Genomic DNA, 23,985 nt, shown 5'->3' with positions numbered 1-23,985 from the left:
ATTAAAAAAATTGCATACATCATATTGAACCATTAATTCAACTCATTCTGCAATGTGCTTGTGTCTGCCAGGGCTGCAGTTAATAGAGAGTGTATGAAACTCAGAATGCAATTAAGTCTTGGAGGAAGCACAGTTGGAGGCTGTGGCAGTTTCTATAGCAACCTAAAAGGCTCAAGACTAGTAACGGGAGATCAACTTAAAGGCAAGATAAGTACATAAATATAGCTCTCATTTACCATTTTCTCTGCTTCCAAACAGGCAACACATTTTCCATTTAAACAATATAGAAATGCAGTCAGATGTTATATTTGTTATTAATTAGGGTAAAAATAATCTTTACAAACATTCTATTAAAAAATTCTGACAATTTCACAATCAGCAGAATCATCCAAACTTCTCAAATTAATTCAATAAACATGGAAAACACAAAACTTGAATGCTGCTGGAAGATTAGAGTGAGGCTCTAAAATATGGAACATGACAGCCATAATAAGAGTTTGCTGATGCCAACGCACTGTTTGCTTATGAACAAATCCTCTTGACACATTTTTCTGGATTATGCTTCACATCAGGTTTTAAGTCTTGAGAAGGATGAGGGCAAGATAAAGAAGAATTTTTGTAAGCATCCCAGTCCTTTTTTTTAATCCTTTATCTTCAGTAAGAAAGACAATATTGAAGAAACTTCATCCAATATTATTCCTGCCATTTAAGGGCTTTTATTCAAAGGTTCAGCTGAGACCATGGTCCCCCTTTTAAATTCCTGTGCACCTTATAGATACAAAAAAAGTCTACGTGAAAGAGATACCTTGACCACTTCTCCACTGCAGCCATTTGCTCTGAAGTTGTTTTATTTGATCATTTAAAAACAAATGATATATGCATAAGACATTCAGGAACATGTATCCAGGAAAAAACATATTCTTCCCCTAACTTCTATACCCTGTTGAACTGTGGGTATGACAACACTACCTCAGGTACTGGAAGCAGTTACATTAGCAAAATACTCAGTCCAAACTAATCTACTCTACCCAGACTGCTGAGTAACACAGAGCTAGCTCTAGCACCAGCACCTTTGCACAGCATTGAGTTTCCTGCATAATATCTGTGAATGTCAGAAAAATACAAGAAAAATAGCACTACCCCATCAGTGAATTAAAGTACGAGAGACATATTCCAAGGTAATTCTAACACAAACCTCTTGGGCTGATACAAAGCGTCCAAAGTGTCAATAGCCTTCCACAGAATTCATTAGACGGAAATACCTGTCTTTTTCTGCCCAGAATTAATAGTCAACTTTCCATCTGCTGGTGAAATGGGAAAGATACATTATGGGAAAGTCGAGATACGCAACTGCTCCTGGACTCACAGCCTGAGCTAACACACCATGCCAGACCTGATGGTGCTGCGCAGACTTATCCCCCGTGCTTTTAAGCAGAGTCCCAGGGGCAACCCAGCTTAGCCTGAGCACAAAGCAAGTGGAGCTACCTGGATCAGGAAGCAATACATTCATATTCAGATGAGGCTGCACTAGCCTCTTCCTTCTCCCCTTCCACTCTATGTACAAGGGAAAAATTATTATCCTTTCGAGAATCTGCATTACTTAACTACATCTCAGTTAAAACCATTTACAGGAAAATTTATCTTGTGTCCCATTAGCTTCCTCCTCACACTCTAGTTCCTTCTTCTATAGCACTTGCTAATAATCTCTCCAGCCCCAGTCACACCCTTCCTGGGAAGTTTATGTTCTCCATCAGGTCAATAAAGTCTCAACCATGGACCGTTAGATGATGATCCTCTTGCTTTCTCACTCCAAGCTCTACTATGAAACAAAGATTCACAGGGTGTGATTTTTGTCTGCCTTGGAGACTGTCAGCTTGTTAGTGCACAGGTCATGAGTCCAGCTTCCTATCAAGACCAATATAATTTCACTGACTGAGATGGGCTTACTCTCAATACATATCAGTAAGATTTCGAAACAAAGGCTTTTTTTTTAATCTTTCTCTGAATCTGATATTAGAGAACATATATACCAGCATTAACACTGGGTTTGCATTGTTTTTCCTCTAAAGCTTATGCAAAAAGTTTGGGTGGGCTTTGTTTCTGTAACTGCTTAGTCTTTCAAAAACCAATTTCCTTCTAGTAATAAGCTCTCAAATGTACGTGCTTTTTTCTTTCTAATATCAGATGCCAAAGGACAGGTGGGTGGAAGCCTTGAAAGAGGGGCTGCTTTTTGAACTGTGACCGAAGAGCACATTTGGAAAGAAAAAAAATCATGAACACAGTCCAGAAATGAAAAATGAATATATAAATAGTGGACAAGATGATGCTTGCAAAAAACACTAACAAAAAAGATTCCTTTTGTTTTTAAAAGCAAAACCAACTCATATTAAAAGGCAAACCAGCAAACCAATGGAATTCACAGTTGTGTCAAACCAAGAATTTTCCTATTATTTGGGAGATTAACCTAAAAGCCCTTGTCTGATCTAGGATTTGATTTGGATCCTCAGTATCTATTCCTTCAAAATGACGAGGGTCCTCCTTTCCCTTTGTGCTTACAACTAGCTAAACAGAGCAAAACAAAACAAAAAAAACCCAAACCCTCACTTGACAGGCTTAATACCCATAAACGGCTCCTATCTATAGTTCTAGCAGCTTTTACTAGACAGACTTTCTCCTTGAATATCCAGCAACAAGGCCTCCATATACTAATTTGGTTTTACTTGCTTCATAGAGCTCTTTTGGTTGGCATTTGTTGACTCATTGCCTAAGGATAAAATGCAGATAACCTGTGAAAATTTCAAGAAATCACTGTTATGTAATTCAAAATGTACGCTCCACTTTACCTAAGATAATCCAAGCTTCCCATGATAATATCCAAGCACCACCTAGAGTAATGAGGCTGGCATAGCACTACCCACAAGGGCACATTCTCTTTGCTTTTACTAGGGCAGAAGGTTGCCTATTGTCTGTGCAGAGCGCCAGAAAACAGTAAGCTGGCATTGTCTGTAAAAAGCATATCATCTTCTCTGTCATAAGTAAAATACTTTGTCCTACAAAATGCCTTGAAAGCATTCTGATTCAGGAAGAGTACTCTCTTCTTCACAAGATCATTCCAGAGTCAAAGTGGCTTCATCCAGGGAGGTCCACCACATCACCTACACAAATCAAAGTAGAGGTGATACAGGAATAACCATTTTACTGGCATATCCAGGCACTGACCCATTGATTTTCCAGGATTTTCCAATGATTTTTCCAGGATTTTCCCAGAATTTTTCCTGCTTAGGAAAAAAAGTCTACAACAAGAGCTGCCTCTGCAGAACCAGGCTGAGATGTATGGTGGTATGGAAGAAACCTTGCTGTACCTCTCTGTGAGGAGCAATTTACATCACCTCTATCAGTACCATACCTGATATATAGATAGGTGACTTCTCCTTGCTTTAACATCGTATTAGACAAAGAACTAAAAGTTCATCAGGTGTGACGTAGGAGAAAATTTTCACTCCTCTGACCCATTGGCTTTAATTTAACAAGGAACAAGAAACAGACATAAAAAGATCTCTCTAAAACCAAATGTTTGTCCTACTTTGTAATATCAAGAGCTTCAAAGAAGGATAAAATATATTGTCACTTTTTAAAAAGAGAAGAGCTTGGGAAAGACAGAGAGGGAGAATACCTAAAGGGATTGTAGCACTTTCCAGAATGAATATTCTACTCTGAGTAAATGAGCTGCAACAGGGTCAGCTTAGGACACCATTTGCAACTTCTTCATTGAAGTGATTTGTCAGTTGATACCACAGAATTACTTTATTCTTTTATTTTCCAATAGTAATTTTTTACTCCCTTTCAACTAACTAAAAAGTCACAGTCAAAGACCATGCAGGGGCAGCAGCAGCCCTTCAACTCTAAAGTTAACTTGGATTAAAAAAAGAAATCCATGCTATTTAAAGATTCCAAAGAAGGGAACATTACATACTGTAGAATTTATTAAGTGAGAAGAAACTGCACTGAAGAGATCCACCATTCCCCTCAGCATTCCTAAAAGCTGATCTGTCCTTTAGTTGAAGTTACCATATCCTACTTTGAAGAGTTTCTTTTCCTTCTACAGAGTGGCCATGGCAGTGCCAAACTTCTCAAGAGAGACAGCTTAATATTAAAAATGCTATCCCCTTTTTCTGCATATAAAAGGTTTTGATTTTTTTTTCTTTGAATTTGACTCAGTATGAACTTCTCTCCTTTCTTTAAATAAAGCAGCCTACACTGGAGGAAAATGCAACAACAAAAATTAGAAATATGTATCTCAAGTCTTAGCAAAGGGCTTAAAAACAGAAATCTGAGCAAAGCCTTGCAAAGTATTGGGGTGGGGTTTTTTTGTTTGTTTGTTTGTTTAAATCACTGCTTAGGAGAATTCTAAGCACACATTTTAGAAACAATGTATCTGTGAGTTTTAAGCATAACTCATCTCACCTCCTCTCCTTTTTGCTGTAGACATTACAAACAAGTGTACTTTATAAAAAGAATGACAATTACATGAATCTGGATTTACATTTCATCTGTTTATGCTCTCCCTGGTCAGAAAGCATAGTGCATTTGTTACCATATGAATACAGGTGATAAGGTAGTAAAGAAACAAACAGCATTTTCTGCTGCTAATAACTCACACTCGAGGCAGATCAAGAAGGATATTCTTTTAGCTGACATGTCTGCCTGCAATTACAAATTTGCTAGAAGCATCTTTATTCTAAATCTTGCAAGAAGAAAAGACTGGTTTTCTTTGTAACATCCAAATTACTAAGGGCAAGTGAAAAGAAAAGCATGCTCAGCTCACTTGTTATCTACAACGCAGCAGCCCGTTGGTCTGCCAGCAGCACTTCTTGCAAGCTGCTTAAGCTTCTAACATGAAGCATGCTTAGTGGTTACAAAGGGTAATTAGACAGATGCAGCTCTTCTATATCATTCTATAGCCCATTTAATATTAATTTTGAACACAGATTTATCTTGTTCCCTCCCCGTGGCCCAAGACATTTTGGTTAAGCACGGAAAGCATCATGGAATATAAATGGTTAGCAAAATAGGTAGGAATTTGCTTAGACTAAACATTCAAGATATGAAAGCAAGAGCTGGAAGAAAAGTAAAGCAGCAGATCAGATATTTAATCAAGGAAATATTCCGTTCATCCATCATTCCTTACAACTGAGCAGTAGATTTCTTGCTATATTTTGCTAGTGAAAATATGCAAAAGACAAGCATATTTAAAAGTACTGTATGGATTTGAGTGACAATGTACAGTATATATTTAAGTTCAGCTCAGTGTTTATTATTGCTGCATGGTCTTCCTGTATTGATTGGTGAAAAAGATCATGAAGCTCAAAGCTATTCACATAACTCCCAGTGAATTTTAAAACAGAATTAGAAGGTTAAGAAGTGAAACAATACAGGAGGAAGAGTCCTCAATCACAATTTCTTCAATTGTTCTCCACTGCAGTTCTATGAAAATATCAAAACCATCACGTAGACACTTTGATATATCAAAAAGTTTCTTTTTAATAGTAATATATATATATTTTTTTCTAATCAGGTCCCATTCAGCTTAATGCTTTGGGTGGGGCAAAATATATATAAATAAAGCACAAAAAAAATCCTAAAGCTACAGAGTTTGGGATGTATAAAGAACTCCTACTAGGACCAGATGTCATCTCCTGTCTTCCTCTACTAACACCCACCTATTTATCCAGCATGCCTGCCTGCAAGGTTTACGTGGCAATCAGCCATTCCCTGACCCGGCACCGAGGCCCCTCTCCCGCCCGCACTAGGCAGAGATCCCAGCACCCCTTTGCTTGGGAAATCCCTAGTGTCAGGTGCCAACCAGAGGGATAGACGGAGGGGTGCGGGTTTAACTCCTGGCTCCTGATGGTGGCTTCAGCAATCGGCACGCCCCTCCTCCCCTTTCTGCAGGGCAGGCCATGCTCCCTGCGCACACAGGAGTGGTGGCACAAGGGTTTCCCGAAAGAGCTGAAAGCTGAGCTCCCACAGCTGCTCTTGTGCGAAGCCTGGTGACAGCAGCAGCTCCTGCTCCTATTTCCAGCAGCACACTGAAATGGAGGCTGGCTCGTGCGGCAGCAGCCCTTGGACTTGCTCACTCTCCTCCTAACAGCTTACGGAAAAATTCAGCCCAGATTAGTGTCCTTTAACATGATCATCTCCAGACACAGGCAACTAACCAGTCACTTGGCAGAACAGCCGAGGGCCCAAGCTGTTATTTCCCTACTAGCCAGAATCACTGCACGCTCATCTGCGGTCTTTAGGGAATACAGCAGCATCTACTTAAAGAGGATGGTCAGCAAAAATTCAAAGACCAGAATTAAGGCTGTTGACAGACTCTTAGCTTCCAGAGCCCGTGTGATCAACAGCACAGGCCAACCCGCGTGTGCAAAGCTGAACTGCAGTAATGTTTGTTTAAATTAAAAATGGCCTTTGAACTGAATAGAAATGCAACAGGAAAAAAGCATCTACGGAGGTGTTGTGTTTATTTGTTCTTACTAAAACTTTCTGAAGCATCATGTTAATTTTTCCACAATACTTTTACAGGCTTTTTTTCTGGTTAATCCTTCCTATTTTTTCCATAAATCTTTTCATTTAAGAAAACAAAGATGTATCAGTGAATCAGGACAATTTGGGCTAACCAAGAACCCTAGGGAACAGGAGTAGCATGTATCTTTGCCATCCATTTCCTCTTGTTTCTCACGTTTTTGACTCTGCTGCATTTGTATTTTTATTATAGGAATATTTCATCCTTTTCCTTTTTTCACAGCAAAATAAAAAGGTACACAGTATTTAGTTTGATAGCTCTGGAAACTATTTAACAGAAATGCTGCCTCATGAACACATACTTCCTTTTTATTTAATTTCTTTGCTTCATGTCAAAACAGACTCTAGAGGAAAAAAACAAATAAGCTGGGAGAGAGTGAATCTGCATTAGACTATAACACGGTAGCATGCTTTCAAGATTCAGCCATGCCTTTCTTCAGGCAGCTACACTCAAATGCTCATAATATTCTCCTGGCAGCTGATACTGTGCAAGTTCTGTAGCCTTTAGTTTTATAGGATAAATGAACAATTAAATTACTGAAGAAAAAATCCTATGTAAGCACTTCAGCATGTTTGCATCTTTGCTAGGATGGGCCTTATAAACTCATTAAAGAGGAATGAAGTAGTCTAGGAATCGGGGGGGGTCTTGAGAAGGAGGTGTGCATTCAGAAGACACCTATTAAATTCACTGCTGCATAGCTCCACCTAGCAGATGCCCTGAGTTTCTATGAAGACTACAGTTAAATTAAAAAAAAAAAGGGGGGGGGGATTTTCTTCTTTTGACTTTTTCTGACAGTGGAATTTTTCTGAAGTTTGATTTTTATTTTACATTTCTTGTCTGCTTTTCTGTAAACCTCTCCCATTCCCATCCCTACCCTTGCATAAACTGAAAAACTACTAAGGAACTACTAAAAGAAATGGCTTTCTTCTCTCTCCTGTTATTACAGCCAATGACAAGTAAAAACCTGAATTATTTTGATGCTTACATATCACAAGCCCTTCAGTAAAAATACTTTTAATTTCTCAAGGGATGAATTTCCTCTGATGTTGTTCTGGCAAAAAGCCCTGATGAAATAAATCAAGTTGTTCGTGTACACCGAAGAAAAGGAATACAAAAGTGGTAAGAGATGTTACTGATAATCTTGCGGAGGAAAGAAAGGTGACACCAGCGTAAAATAAAAAAGGCTTGTATTTCATAATGGTTTGGAGGTGAATTCATACCCTTCCTTCATGCTTCTCTGATATCAGTAATTATCTGAGAAAGGAACGGGCTGACGTTCTGCTATGTTACAAAAATAGAAATGTAATACCCAATTTTAAGGCAGGTACTCAGAACTAAAACATATTAAAGAGTTACATTCAAAGCAAATACGTCTTGGGAATGACAGAGAACAATGCTGACACCAAGTGGAAGAAAACTCTGCTAGCTTCAGTCTCTGTTGCAGACTTGAGACATATGAAAATCTGAGAGCTGCAAGTCTTTGGTTTGGTGTTGGGGTAAATTTTTATCACATCAGAGCAAGACTACACAGCTCCTCTAAAAGCAGAAATTTTTGTCATCCCAATGTGTGTACTAGCTGATTAATTATTATCCTCTTCCTGGTAGTGTAGCTGACCATAGTAAGCAAAGCAAGCAACCAGCTGCTGCTCTGAACATATGAGGTATTACTCTCCTTCACCAATTGCACATAATACTCCTTCATCTGTAATCAATATAACTTCTGCAAGCCTGACTATGGTAGGGGCTTTTCAGATGCTCTGTTCACAACAAAACTGAGAATAGGCATTCACAGTCTGAAAAGTAACCCAGACAGCTCTCCATTATTCCTTGGCAGGTGTCTGTATGAACATTTTTCCAAGTCAGGAAAGGTATGCACTGGTGACCAGTTTTACAAAGACCTTCCCCTCTCACACGCTTTGCATCATTTATACCTGTCTGACACTACTGAATGACAGACAGAAGACAGTGATCAGTGTAATCAGCTAGGGTGATCACTGCAGCTTTATTCTTGTACATCCTTTACAGAACCACAGGATTTGAATTTGACCAACACAATTTCAATCTGACCAACTACCCTCTACCATGCTCAAGCCACCTGTGACAGTAAAGCACAGCTGATGGTGCACTTTGTGTCACACGCAGCACACCTCCTCCTGCCAAGGCTCTTTCCTAGGGCAGCCTTTGCCAGCCAGAGAAACCCCAGACTTGATATTGGAGGTTGGAGAGATAGAAAAGGGGAGAGTGGCAAAATCCACTAAGTCATAGAAAGGGGTTAAAATCCAACAGCAGTCTCCCAGAGCAGTTGTACAGCGAGTCTGGAGAACCCCCCAGCAATGCTGGGGCAAACATTAAGGTAGCAGCAGTCCCTCTGTATGCTGCTGTTTGGCAAAACTGGGTACCAGGCACACTCCTCCTTCCAGAGACACAGACCTCCCATACAAAGGACGGTCCGCTGCAGACCACAGGCACGGCACAGAGGTACCATCTCACTCGGGCCATTCCCCCGCCTATGGGCGGAAAGGCTCTGGCACCGGAGACCCAGAACCAGTAGTGAGCGCTGCAGGCACATTCACTTTGTTCACTTGCTTTCTGTCACACTTGCCCAGGCTACACTGCACTTTATCACATCCTTATGGCTATAATCAATAAAATACTCCGCACTTTTTCCAGAAGAAAAATTACATCCTTACAATTTATTGTCCACAGCTTTTGTGGAGATCCAGGTCTTACTTTGATCCTAGATGTAGGGCATTTTTTTATCCAGTCTTCTGGCTTGGGTATTACCCAAACACAAAATTAAAACTTAATGTTAAATGAGTCCATGCTTTTGCTAAATTTACAAAGGTTAGGGAAAACACATTTTTGTGGAAGAGGAAGTAATATAAAGAAATCCTTCTATAACATAACAGCAGTCCCTTCAAAGCATGGACAAATCTCCTGGCAGTTCATGTGGGATACATGGGATTTGCTATGTTCATGTGCAAACCCAACTAAAATTTCTCTTTGCTAAGCAAAGAACTTAAATGAAAAAAAATAGTCAAGATCTGTACCAATTTAAACTAAGTAAATATTGCTAATAGCCACAAATAGGAATGGAACAATGTTCCCCTATCCAAGAAAAATGACTTTGACGTGACATTTTAATCTAACCTGGAAATTTCAGTTACAGGATAACGAGACCCTGTTTGCTGGGTGATTTTGGGGGGGCTTTTTTTTTTTTTTTTTGAAAGGTTTCAACTAATTTCACAAGCATTGTCATGGGATTAGTAAACACCAGTTAAATCATTAGCCATCCTCCAAATTGAGGACAGTCTATCTGGGAGACCACAACTCTTCTTTTATGGCAACTTCAGATAAAAGTGAGGCACCACATGTTTTCACAAAATTGGGTTAGTGCTGAAACACCCACGTCCTCTTTGAAAAAGACTAAAACCCCAAGATTGTCAAAACTCTCTAGACCACAAAAGCCTTCCCAACAAAATTGTAATTCAAATAGATAAAGTCACTACACTTCCATCACAGTTAGTGATATGTTTCAGGTTGAACACCGTTATCTAGAGAGGCCTCAGGTCAAAACAAACACAGAATTGTCTAACTACTTCTTTTTTTAAGAATGATTTGAATCAAACTGGAAAATCAGTTCAGTATTAGAACAGCTTGTGAACTAGGACAGAAGATTACAGAACCATTTTAAATGCTAGCAGACATCAGAAAAACCTGTCAGGATTTTGCAGCATTCCAGCTATATACTAAGAAGAAAAAAATAGAATGTACAACATACAGTGACCAGGAAAGAGGACAAACTAAAACACATAGTAGCTTGGATATATCTTTTAAACCACTACCTTTAGATGGAAGAGGCAGGTGTAAATAGTTTGCTATCCAACCCAGAATAATAGTTCTGAACTACTGAATTGGTGCTTTCAAAAACTTGCATTTTTTTCCCAAACAGTCATCCTGAATCAGCCTGCAGAGGCAGAGTAGATGGGATGATAGGAACCGTTACTGTTGTACACCCTCGGCACTTCAAGACGTACTAAGAGCTCTGCCCAGGAACAGTGGCTTTTATCTTTCTCAGGCTACAAACCACAGAACTGAAGGTAAAGTAAATGTTAGCTGTATGGCATGCCTGCCAGATTGGTATGGCTTTAATTTGTTAAGGCTCTACTAATTAGGGCAGCATAGAAGGCAGTAATGAGGCAGTAGTCCGGATGCAAGTATCAGTGTAACTGCTTTAAGTTATTTCAAGAGAAACAGCCAATAAAAGCAAGTTTCATTTCCAGGAAGCAACAAGGGATCTATGCCAGGTTTGCCATTTCACTTTTTGCTTGCTTTGCTGGAACCACTGCATACACTTTTAATGTTTAGTTTGTAAACCTAACTTTAATGTTTCCAGTTTAGCAGACTTTGAGCAATTGTTATATTATGAAAAATGAAGGATATCTATCCAATGTGCTGGGTCCCCAGCCAGAAATTACAAAAACTAGATCAACCACAGAAGACTGAATTCCCTTCTCACCCACAGATGGGATTTCTTTCTTAAGCTTACCTCAGAGCAGGAGAGTGCCTCATGGCTATGCCTTGTCTGGGGTTTTATTAAAGAACTTGAAAGGATCTTTTCAGCAGAATCCCTTCCCACATCACCCACATCCCAGACAGACTGTGACATTTTGCAGAATTACAGGGAGTGAAGTTGCTTCTAAAACAAAGGCGTTGCAATAGAGAGCCAGGGCTCCTCGCTTCTCTAACTCCTTCCAATTTCCTTTAGCTGCTGACGCTTCCTATTCTACCTAGTTTTATATGCAGGGGTAGATATAACGGGATAGATAACATTTTGATCTTGGATGATCGTTTGAGTACAGGCTGCAGGAATTCTCAACGACAGTACTGGCATCAGCCACCTTCAGGGGGAGAAGTGTGAGGGGAGCTAGAGCTGTGGACTCCAACACTGTTTTTCCATTAAAAGACCCTAGTTCTAGATTAGGGCCATATCCTGTAACATAGGAGGAATATTTCAGAAACATCCTTGTACTGGCATATTCCGTCTGCTGCACCTAAGGTCGTACAGAAATTATTTTAAAAGAGGCGTTCCAAGGAGCAAGACACAAGGCATTAAAGTCCCAATACTCTGTTTTGGGACATACGATATGCTATAAATACTGAATGTCACTTTGTATTAGAAGTCCACCGCCCTTCCTTACCAGAGATATTTGGAGAGAGAAGCTGAGGAAGTAAGGAGTCACAAACAGAAGCACCATGACCTAGAGTTACATTCAGTGCAAATCTCTCACAACCCTTCACCTGATCTGGCACGCTTCTATTGAAATAGTCCTGAACTGCAAGGATGTGTGGTAACTTCATGGTGCAGTATTAGACTGCAGGTTTTCCTACTACATTTCCCTCAAGCCTTTTTCCAATAAACAACTTCTTGTCAGCTAATTTATCATCCTTCTTTCACCAGGAGGTTTATGACAAACAAGGCAAACAAGGAATCAAAGTAGTAATGTTGTTTTAGAAAAGAACATGCCCAAGGAGAGGTTGAAACATACTCATTGACTTCTGAAAAGGTGAGAGGGATTTCACCCTTCTGCTTTTGTTTTCTCCTTCACCCATATAGAGCCAAACAAACATACACAAATGCACACACAGAGTATTTTTCTTGAAGAAAAATCCAGTGGCATCGATGAAACAAAGATATTTCAAGTGGAAAAAGTTGGAATTTTATTCTTGACCTTTCACTTTTCCACTTGCATTCTTTACAAAATCAGAAATTTAAACACTCATGTTTCCCTTCTAGCTTCGGTATGCAACCAATACTTGCATTGCTGGCAACAAGCTATAGTCATTAATTACTCTATGTATAAGTAACTATATATCCATCTGTAGGTTACAATCTAATGAAATACTTTCAATTCCTTGCTGAATCAATTAATGTAACTTTCTTACCTGAGGGTCATCTGCTTGTCTCAGTGAGAAACAAGGGTTCAAGTCAACAAAAAGCATCTCATAGTGTTGAAGCAAATACAGCAGGAAGCCATTGTAAAGCTTCTGTTCTTCACAAGCCAAGGGAGTCACAGGGATCCTAAGGAAAGAGCAGGTGAATTAAGTTTAGCAGCTCTCAGGTCACAGGCAAGTGATTAGTCACCCAGGGAGCCCTCCAGTACCCTTGACAATTCAGCAAAGCAGCCAGTTGCATAATAATAGTAATAGTAATAATTCAGCCATGTAGTTCACAAAAATCAAGGATGAAGAGGATAAAAAAACCCAGGAACTTGCCGCCACTCAGTGGCTTAGAAATTGTTCTGGGGGTGGAAGAGAGTTCCAGCTTAGCTTATAAGGGTGAACTTTAACAACTGGAATCATATCTTATTGTCAAAATTGCCTGGAAAAAACACTTGGTAAGAATCTGCTTCACTGTAATAATTTATAATTTCACAGACTACAGTCACATGCACTAGAACTTCCAGATGCTCACATTAATATTTTGTGTGTGCGCGTGTGTGTGTCCGTGCGCATGCGTGTGTGTTTTTAAGTAGTAGTTGTACTATACATGCAAGTAGTTGAAGTCGGAATCATTTAATTAAAGTCAGGGTATTCATTATGTGGAATTGTAATTTCATTTCTTGAAGGAACTATATGTTCCCCCTCATGAACTACTTGGAGGCTTGGAGGACATTTACATAAATGCTGTCGACTAATCCAGCTTCCTCAGCCATGCTGCACCAACTCGATTCCACCCAGCACAATTTTAATATTTAAACAAGAAATTCATAAACTCTAGAGACTAAAGCAGACATGCACACACCACTCTTCTGTTTGTCAAATCAGGCAGTACATTTATTATTCATTTGTGATTTTAAAGTAAAAATATTCACACTGGGTCCTGTTTAAGTGCTTTCATTCATGTTCTCTTTTGTAAACTTACTGTTGTCTCTGTAAGAATTTGAGTTTGGGTTCCTTTTGAATGAGGATGGTTTAAGTAGAGTTATAAACAGGTATGGCCTTAGAAAGATTTACAGGACAAACTACTGTGTCATTTCTCCTTCTTGAATCCCTCTTTCTCAGAAGGACACAGACTCAAGTTCCTCAAAAAAAAACCCACACACACACGCAAGCCTGCATGCACTAAGTCCTGATTCACTACTCAACAGCCTTTCCTGCATAAAGCAATCCTAAGAGATTATTTATAGCTTACCCAAATACTAACACCCTCAACTTACAAGCCATACAAGCAATCTTTTTAGTCCCCTGCCTTCTTTTTCAGCTTAACTTAGACATTGGTTCCCTAATCCACCTCTACCTACCGTTCACAGAATCACAGAATCACTGAGGTTGGAAGGGAGCTCTGGAGATCATCTAGTCCAACCCCCCTGCTCAAGCAGGGTCACCTAGAGCACGTTGCACAGGATCGCGTCCAGGCGGGTTTTGAATATCTCCAGAGAAGGAGACTCCACAGCCTCTCTGGGCAACCTGTTCCAGTGCTCTGTCACCCTCACAGTAAAGAAGTTTTTCCTCATGTTCAGATGGAACTTCCTGTGTTTCAGTTTGTGCCCGTTGCCTCTTGTCCTGTCGCTGGGCACCACTAAAAATAGTCTGGCCCCATCCTCTTGACACCCTCCCTTAAGATATTTGTATACATAATATGTAAGATATATAAAGTATTTGCATACATTTGTATACATACTGTTAACTCGTTACTGGCCAGGAGCGCTCCACAATTGTTTGTGAGGATAAACAGCTCTCTCCCTTCTTGTGAGGGGCCCTCTTTCCTTTACTCGCAGCCTATGTCTTGGGCACCCAGTTCTCAATCACAATGGAAATTTAAAAAAAAAAGTCATGTTCTCAATTCAACTTAAACAAATCAAAGCCATACTCTGGGGCGTGACTCTCCAGTTGGCTTCAAATATCAATGTCTTCTCATCCTCAGACAGTCATGGGTGACAACACATCAATAATACAAATTGTGGAAATACATTTCTATGCATCCACATTCCATAATGACTTCCAATTAATTTAGTAAAACAATCACTTACTGCCTCTTCAGATACTTCTGCTGATAGGTAGCATAGCTATATTGTCAGACTGACAGTAGGGGAACCATACTCACACACTGCTGAACCCAGGAACACGTTGCTAGGAAGAGCACAGCTATTAAGTATGTTCTGCACTTCACCAAAAAAAAAAAAAAAAAAAAAAAAATCAGTTGTAGTGCAAGTCACACTCACTACAAGGGATAACAATTAAAACTTGATCAACAGGAATCAACTATTGATTTCCTTGAGAGAATTGAGAACTTTCAAAAAGTTGTTTTGCCATAAAGTGCAAACTAAAATATCCATACAGTTTATGCCTTGGCTTTTTTCAGATCTGCAAAGGTTCCTGCTGGCTTGTGTATGAACTTCAGGCCAGCAAGTCTGTAAATTTACAGAAAGGATGAGTCAAAGTGAGCAGAAGCAAACAGCTGGTTGGCTAGTATCCTTATGCACTCATGCAAGAATTGCTTTCTGATATTATTAGCAGAAATCTATTTACCAAGATGAGGCATAACAAAGTACACAAAGAAATTCAAGTAGTATCAGTCCAATCTCTGATAAAATGCTCCTCAGACCTTAAATGTACCAGTGCAAGGAGAGACCAGCGGGGCACAAAACAGCTGACAAGAGAAGGATGAACAGCAATAGAAATAAATATGTCAGAGAATGAGCAGAAAGATATCAACAGTGGAAAGTGGCAGAAGAGTAGAGCTTAGCAAAGAAAGTCTAGGCAGTAGCCAGTCTGACACCTGACCTACGAGTTACTTTTTTGGTTCCCCTGCATACAAGGAGGTGAGAACAGGAATGTGGCATCAAGCAGATGTTAAGACTGAAGCCTCAAAAGATAAACAGATGCCAGGGTCAAAATCGAAAAGGAAAGCAATCTTGGATGCGCTGGAGGAGCAACTACACAACAATGAAAATAGCTTTATTTAGTATCTTGGGGAGAAAAACAGCATGAGGGAGGGAGGCTGGCAGAAAAAAAAAAAAAAAAAAAACAGAAAGATGTGGTTTGCCAAGATAACTAAAGTAAAATTATAACATTTTATTCAGTTATGCTTTTTCTGAAAGTTACCATCTTGTCTTATTCCCACTTTGGGTCCCATCACCCTAAACAGGGACGGGAAGTATATACGCTAGAAATATTTTAAGAGCAACTCCAATATGAAGATGATTTCAATCAAATATTCAAAACAAGCAGCATTAAAGTGAGGTGCTGCAACAGATTAAAAATAAAGAAGAGAGTTTATTTAATACTCTGTTTCCACAAGAACTGTGATATTAGTTTTCTAGCATTTAAAATTCAGGATAATAAGAGCTTTCTGTGATTCTGTAACGAGACTTTCAATTTAATACTTGTACTAAGGCTTATATTTTGTGTGTTGCAATTACTGTAGTTACTAATTGTGAAGAATATGCAGCTTAGTTTTGTAAAGTGTAATCAGCAGCAAGTTTTATACTCTAATTGTGTGTCCCCAAGGCCCATATATGTTCCATGTTCCAAGTACTGAATATTCAAACTCAGTCACCTCACTGAAACTATAGAAATGACAGGTCTCCACAGATATAAGTGTCAACAGATTGAGACAGGGGATAATCATAGGTAGAATTTACACTTGAATATAAATAGATCAACAATTTAAAATAGAGAGGTTTATAAACAACCTACTTTGCTTAATGTCAATGCAGGGAAAAGTAATTGCATGACGATGCAAATTGCCAGAATACACGCAGAAGAGTTTTAACACCTATGGGGAGTTCGTGTGTCTTAAGTGCAGTTAACGTTACATCCAGAAGGTTATTTCCAACAATTGCATGGCATACACATCGTAGCAAACTAGACACAGTTGTTTTTCCACAACTTTCATGCTCTGACTTAACAAATACAGCAAGGATGATCTAACTTGTCTCGCTTTTAAGTGAATCTACACTTTGGGTGCCAAATGTTTAATAATATTCTGGTTAACTGCACTAAGTCTTGCTCAGAAAGACATAAACAAAATGTATGACTTCATTCTCTGTGTCGGTGGATTTGGCTTGCCATATTAGAGTACCTTTAAAGATAGCTCTTATCTGGGAGGATAAAAATGGTTTACTCTGAATCATTGGAGGCCTTAGGTCACTTGGCAAGAAGCAGTACGACAGTCGCACTGAGAGAATATGACAGTTGCAAGGCTCTCCCCCTGCCCCCAACTCCAAAAAGGTGAGTTTTCATAATCTTAGGAGGTAACTCGCAAAGGGTAACACTAGCTATACACTTCAAAAAAAGATGAGCTCCAGATTTACTAGTTTCTCTCCAAAGCTGGTGAGATCAGAATGATTATAAAAAGCTGGAGATAATGTTCAGAGGGCAGATACACTTCTATTTATGGTAGCTGTATTGTCTTGACAAGTCACTCTGGCAAGGAAACCAGGGAAGTCTGATGCTGACTCTTTTCAAGACTTCAAAGACAGGTCATTGCCACAAACATTTGGTTTAGCACTAAGCATACTTTAAAAAACAGACAAAGGGGCATGTGGAGAAGTAGCTGGATCATCTCCCAAAACCAACTGAGATGCTTAAAAACTGAACCATCTCATCAATCAGACAGCCTACTGGATTCTTCCTCTGTGGAGATACAGAAATCAGTGGGTATAGTTTCAGGGAACTTGGGAACAGAGATAAAGCAATAAAGTTAAGTATTCTTGTGTCTCAGACACGGCCCATGTGATGGTGAAGGGGGCCTGATGTCAGGAGAGTGAAGTCAGTGCTGTCCTTGTTGAGTTAGCACTGGGGTCAAGAGCCCGGATTTTTGGAGAGGCCTTGTGGCATCAGCTCTCTATATATTATGATCAAAAAATATCACCATCCAACTAATCCAGATACTGGATTGTACTACCTACAATCATTTTCTAATTTTAGCACCCAGATATTAAGAAAGTCAGGTTTTAGTTCTGTAATTGTTCTGTTCCATCACTGAATATCCTCCATGGTAAAGCCTGTTCTCACAGTAGTGAATGGTATAATTCCTACCACACTAAATGCTGTTAAAGTTTCCTCCCTAAGCTGTACTTTTGCTAAAGTAACGCTTTTTAAATTCATACTACCTGCAAAGATTATAAACTGGTACAACATCTGGCAATAAGCCCATGCAGCAGGTAAGCAGAGGCAAATGCAGAAGCTCTCAGAAAACAGCAGCAAAGTTTAAGAGGTTCACAAAACAAGATCTATCATTGATTTCTATTATACTTGGTACTAATTTTGCTGAATATATCTTTTTAATAACTTACTTTCCTTGCCATACAAAAAAAGTGGAAAATAACAAGGCTTTTATTACTGCATAGAAAATATTAACTCTTAACATATAAATACTGCAATGTGGCATTGGCTTATAGTTCACCTTAAGCTGGAATGACTATGAACCACTAAAACACATGTTGTCTGCAAAACTAAGACAGGTATGAACATTTTAACATCCTCTTGTGCTAACATGAAGGATAGGATAAAGAACTAAATCATTCCAGTTTCACTGGAAAATCCACTCCTGTCAAAAACCACTCTAGGCTGCTGCTTCTCACTGCCTTGACTTGTCTGACATATGCCCTGCCATCCTTCTTTTTTAGCATCTAGTTATGCATCTGTTCACCATCATCCATAACTCTCCTTCCCTAGCTTCAGCCCAGCATTTACGACCTGCAAGCTCAGACAGCCTCTGCTCTCCTCAGATAGCAACCTGCATTCCAGTGGCACCGACACATCCAAACATTGCTTGACAAGGGGAGAATGAAATACTTCTCTTTTTTCACAGAAAAGAGTTCTTTCTCTCATATCAAATGCTATTACGAGGTCAGAAACAGTCTTGACTTTTCAGAATCAAAGCCATCCCTACGTAGCCTCCAGAGCTAGCACGTGGTTTGCTAGGAAAACAGAAGTATTTCTCATCCAAAGAGCTTTCCAACCCCCACACCTCTTCAATGGTTTAATACTTGAAGTTGTCCCTATACTGCAAGGGCCTAACAGAGCCAAGGTGATCAGCCAGCTCTGTCTGTTCTCATCTGCCCATAATATACCATATAGTCATTTAACTTTCAAAATGCTGTACTTAGTATTAGATGAATAGTTGTGACTGAAAGCCTTATTTTTAAGTGTGATCTAGTAGCACCATTAAAAATAGCTAAATAGAAGCAAAGTACTCACTTAAAAAAAGCAGGCCCAAACACAATGGCTAGGTTTTCCAGAGTCATGAAATTCACTGCACTGTATGTTGATACCTTTAACAGGAAAGCAGCCAGGAACTGAAGAAGGCTGTGATGGGCTTTGGGCAGGCTGCTGAGTAACTGTCTCAGATTCTTTATACATTCTGTTGTGTTGATTTCATGCTCTGTAAAACATGTTATTAACATACATAGATATTCCTAATAATAACATGATTACATCATAGAGTGGCATGATTATAGATCTAGGAAAGAGGGAAGGTTTTAAAGCATACTAGAACAAGGCAAAGAATAAATGTGCTAAATGAAGAATTTCTGCACTCAGTTTTGACAATTATTTTTGCATATTAATATTTAAGTGCCATGGATTTTTCAGATATTGGGCTTTATATACTATGCTTCTGCTATTCTTCCTGTTACAACAGAAGAATCCAGTGTTTTTTAATGGAGTTGCAGACAATAGTTGTGTACCTGAATCCTTAAAGCCACTTTAAAAATGTTACAAGTTTGTCAGCCTTGACTCTCCCCAGAGATTTGGTACAAGCTATATGATTCTCAGTAAGAGTAATGAGCAGTTGTACCCTTTCAGCTCCACATCAGTCTTCATTTCCTGACTAATTGGTAGCTCTCAGTCTCAAAGCATCTTTGCTCTATAAATATGCAATTACAGTTACACAAGAGATGCTTAAAAATCTAAATTGGGGATACTTACCATTTCCTTGTTTCTTATTCTTCAAGGAAGAGTTAGAAGCCAAAAAAATGCATTCACATACAACCCTATTTGATCACCAGTTCAGAATTAATATGATAAAGTCTCCTGGATATTAGAACTGAGATGACAGTGCTGGTCAATAACCGGCAGCTGATGCTCACACAGATCTCCAGGACACATTTGGGTGGCTTTGACATTGTGAATAGCAAATCATACCCTAAAGGGCAATTCTATCACTAAAAAATACATTCCATAAAGGCCAAGACCTATGCTGTTCAACCTTTTAATAAACTATCTGGAAAATGGGATGGAGAGAAAAAAAAAAAGTAACTGAGTAAGACTGTTCAGGGTAGTCAAAGCAAAGTGACTGCAGAAAATCTTTCCCAACTATTGAAAGGAACTTTTTAAAAAAAAAAAACAAAAAAAAAAACATGGACATAACCTGGCACTTAGTAGACGAAGTTTGAATGAAAGCAATCCACAGTCAAACCCACAAACTCCTCTTATTTGTATGCAAACACCTGAATTAGTTATCACTGAAAATCACCGGGCACAACTGTCTGAAAGCATTAGCTAAGTGATTAGTGGCAGTGTTTTATTTGCTTTTATGCAATTAAGAATTATGGATATGAATAGGGAACTAGACAGTATATTGCTGCAGGCGCCCAATTCTAGCTTTGCATTTTGAATGTTTCGTGCTGTTTCACTCACTGCTGCCCAAGGAGATAAGAAAACTACTAAAAAGTAGGAACAGAGATGTACAGAAGGGCTTCTGTACAAGGGAAGGTTAAATAGATAGGAAAGGTTCAGCTTGGAAGAGAGAGAAGTGAGGCAGTGGATACATAAAGTCTTGAACAGCCTTAAGAGGGTGATTAGATTAAATTAAAAAGAGATTAAAATTAGAGTAAAAATAAAAATGGTATTCCAAGATGTAGTAACACATCAAGTTTAAAAAGAGAACATGCAGAGGAGTCACCTCCTCAAAGAATACAGGAGTGGATTGCAGAATGCCTCGCCACAGGATGTTGTGAAGTCCAAAAGTGGTAATGAATTCAAAAAAGGGATTAGGCAAAGTTAACGGAAGATAGGTCCATCAAGAGCAATTAAACATCAATATCAAGTTAAAGAAACTCTTAAGTTCTTGCTTACTAGGAAGACACAAAGAACATATTATCTGTCACTGTCAGAGAAAGGACAGTACCTTGGCAGCTGCCCATTCCATACCTTGGAAAGCTTTTAGAAAGCCAGCACATAAGTGGTCTGGAAAAACAGCCACTGGGAGTTCCTTCAGAAAGAGTTTCAGTAGACTGGCAACAGAATCAACATCTCCGTCATTAATAAGGTCTACTTTTTCTCCTTGATTGTATTTCTGCTTCAATTCCTTGATTTTATTCACTGAGCCATTGATTCGAAATACACCTACACGCTCCAGACCTGCTTGGCAAGAAATATAAAACAGTAAGCAATGGCTGCATTACCTGTGCAATAAGTACTGCACCTCAAAAAGCAAAAAACAAGAGCTCATCTAAGAAAGCATAACAACTATAAAAACAGAGGAAACATGAACTTGCCAAATACTTCCAGGTATTCCACCATCTGTGTCACAAGAAAGGGAACTTCATGTTGTGGTGCATCCTGTATGAGAGTTTCTAGAGGAACACCAAATGCACTTCTTTCTTTTTTGAACTGGAGATCTGGTGTGACTTTATTTGTTGTTTGCTTAACTTGAATAGAAGATAATGATTTCTGGGGAATAAAAACAGGTAAGTGATACACAGAAGCTGGATTTTATCATTACACCTTAGCTACTATTTTGTCTTCATTTAGACACCTTAGTACAGCTTTTACCTCCACTGCACATTCCTAAAATACTAATATCACTCTTCCTCTGATAGAGCTGAGACAAGACCGGCAATTGGACAGATCCAAATAAGACCCATAGGTGCCTAAGTCTGCTCAAGTCCAAAATTCAGATGCTAGAAGTCTTCCCCTGTCCAGTGCCAAAGAACAAGAGCTTACTTATCATGTGACCTAGGAGACTGGTATTTTGTTTCTACACTTTCCCGGACCTTCAAAGCAGCAAGACTCTCCACTCCTACTTGTGCTCCAGGGAAAATGCACTGCTTTATTAAAACTACAAGACCCTTGAATTACAAAACATTTTCTTTACATATGTATGCACTATTAGGTCTGAACCGATCCTGAAGTGAAACGGTAACCACATCATTTTCTAAAATGCAGCTACAGAAATTGTATTTACAACAGGTGAACGTCACGGGGCTAGACCACTCAGAGGAACGGTGTGTCCAGGTCAGGGCAAATGCCCTGTTTAGAATGGAGAGGGATTTGTTGCTGAACCCCTCTCTGGACAGAGCCCTAACATGCGAGGCAAAGGCTGACCTAATGCTAGTGCATAACTTTCTAACTTCAGCTATCCAACGATGAAGAAAGAAATGCAAGATTCATGGAGCCAGAACAAGAATTTAAGAAACAACCATGGACTTGCCTCGTAAAAAAGCCTCTTGGGTTCTAATCTTTACTCTCCAGTTTATTTCTGATGTTCTTACCCCAGTAACTGATGTAAAAACATATGAAAGAAAATATGAACAATTTGCCCTCAGGAGCTGTTTTATCATCTCACTAGGATGGAGAAGCTGCCCAGGACTGAAAGTGTGTAGGATATACAACTTAGCATTTACCAACTAAGTCCTAGGAAGAGTCTCTCTTCTGTGCCATGCTTGAGTAAAACTGAAAGGTGAAACAGACTATGGGCATTTTATCACTGTCAAATATATCCACTCTGTTATTGTGGCATTTGTAAACAGTTTTATCTACTGAAAGGCCTATTGATAGTACAAAAATCCTCAAAGAATACTGCTGCCAGAACAGCTAGTAGTTTAAGCCTTTTTTGCTTAATTTGAAATTATTTTTTATTAGCTTTAATGTTCTCAAACGCCAATCAGAAGTCTAGATTACAATTTACAGAACTGAATCATATGAGGTCTGGTATAGTTTGCTCTAAACGCTTGAACCCTAAAAATCCAAAACGATACAGCATTCACCAGCATTGCTGCAGGCTGACACAGGAGCATACAGCTCATTCTTAACGACGACGAAGTCAGATGCTGAACTAAACTGCTCACTGTCATTAGCGCACTAAGTTGTGCATAACTTTGGCAAGTAATTTGCACATAGAGAATGACCTAATAATGCAGCTTTACAAGAGATCCACCAAAGTTTAAAATACAGTGGAGAGGAACATCAAAGGCCAGAAACAAGAACAAGAGCAGTAGATTTTGACATCACATGGGGCCCTAACAGGACCTTTTCCAAAGCTGGCTGATGAGAAGAGTGGCATGTCACTGCAGCAGCCATTCTGAGCTCCATAAACCTACAATTTCTATTTCTATACTTCAATCCATGTGACCATGGGAGACAGGTTTAATCTAAAGCCCTGCAAGGCATGTGTTACTTCAGGCTAAGCCCTGCAGCTATTTCATGGGAACACTCCTGAACACTGCCACCATCACACCAGCCTCCCTGGTATTCTAACCTTCTGCTTGGAAACTAGATTAACATGCAACAGAGAATGAGCATTACTTCAGCTTCCAAAATCTGCCAAGTCAGGACACTCGGACACAAGCTATCCCTCTCCTTCCCATTCACTCTGTTTCTAAGCAATGCAAATTTAACCCTTGCTTCTTGGATATCAAATCCAAAATTGCAACTTTGTGGAAATCTCAGCTGGCAGAAAGCTGTGTTCCAGGAATAAGGCTGATACCTTCTCAACACAACCCCGCATCATAGCTTCAAACATATCTCTCCCACTGATATCTGCTGACTGCCATATAAGCAATCACATCATCCCTAAATACTTGCTAACTGAACAGCAAGGAAGCTGTCAGTCACAGTCAAGTATGTGAAGAGAAAGCACAGTATGTTGGTGGTAGTAGCCAAAGAATCCCCCCACCACCCCAAAAAAAAAGTTTGGTGTGAGTATACTTTTCTGTCCACTGACTGACCTCTGAATTTCCCAAAAAAAATAAATATAACAATCAACCAGTGTCACTCCTACTTAAGGGGGAAAATGCCCTCAGTCTCCTACCCTCCTCTTCCATCTCCCCATGCTTTGCCTAGAAACAGGAGAAATTATCCACTATGCTAGATTTTGTCCTAGTTTTTCTATGAGTCAGACGATGCTCAGAGACAGGTAGAAGGAGACACATTTATACGAAGTCATGTTCTACACAAAACAATGAAAGCAGAAGTCAAAAACTGAATTATTCAGATTTACAGGCTGATATCAGTTCTACATCAGGAAAATTTAAACAGTATCTGCATTTCATTTTTAAGGGGGATTTTAAGTTTTTATATTATCATCCCAAGACATTCTAAAATTAGCATTTTCTCAAATATTTTTATTGCTATGTTTTCAGAAGGAAAACGGAAAGATTTTCCTA

The 23,985-nt window shown here is 39.2% G+C and overlaps 1 protein-coding gene across 1 annotated transcript in view; it reads right to left on the bottom strand.

The window, feature by feature from the left end:
• Positions 1–23,985, bottom strand: part of FAM13C (family with sequence similarity 13 member C) — a 135,661-nt gene that overhangs the window by 111,191 nt on the left and 485 nt on the right. The window contains exons 2-5 of the mRNA XM_067299788.1: positions 21,097–21,271; positions 20,750–20,959; positions 18,797–18,980; positions 12,525–12,668 (exon numbers count right to left, since the gene is read on the bottom strand). Coding sequence (XP_067155889.1) covers positions 12,525–12,668; positions 18,797–18,980; positions 20,750–20,959; positions 21,097–21,271 — 713 coding nt within the window. The remainder of the gene's footprint in view (positions 1–12,524; positions 12,669–18,796; positions 18,981–20,749; positions 20,960–21,096; positions 21,272–23,985) is intronic.

This window comes from Apteryx mantelli, chromosome 7, assembly GCF_036417845.1.
Source record: "Apteryx mantelli isolate bAptMan1 chromosome 7, bAptMan1.hap1, whole genome shotgun sequence".
Lineage (NCBI taxonomy): Eukaryota > Metazoa > Chordata > Aves > Apterygiformes > Apterygidae > Apteryx > Apteryx mantelli.
This window is presented reverse-complemented; position numbering and strand designations above follow the sequence as displayed.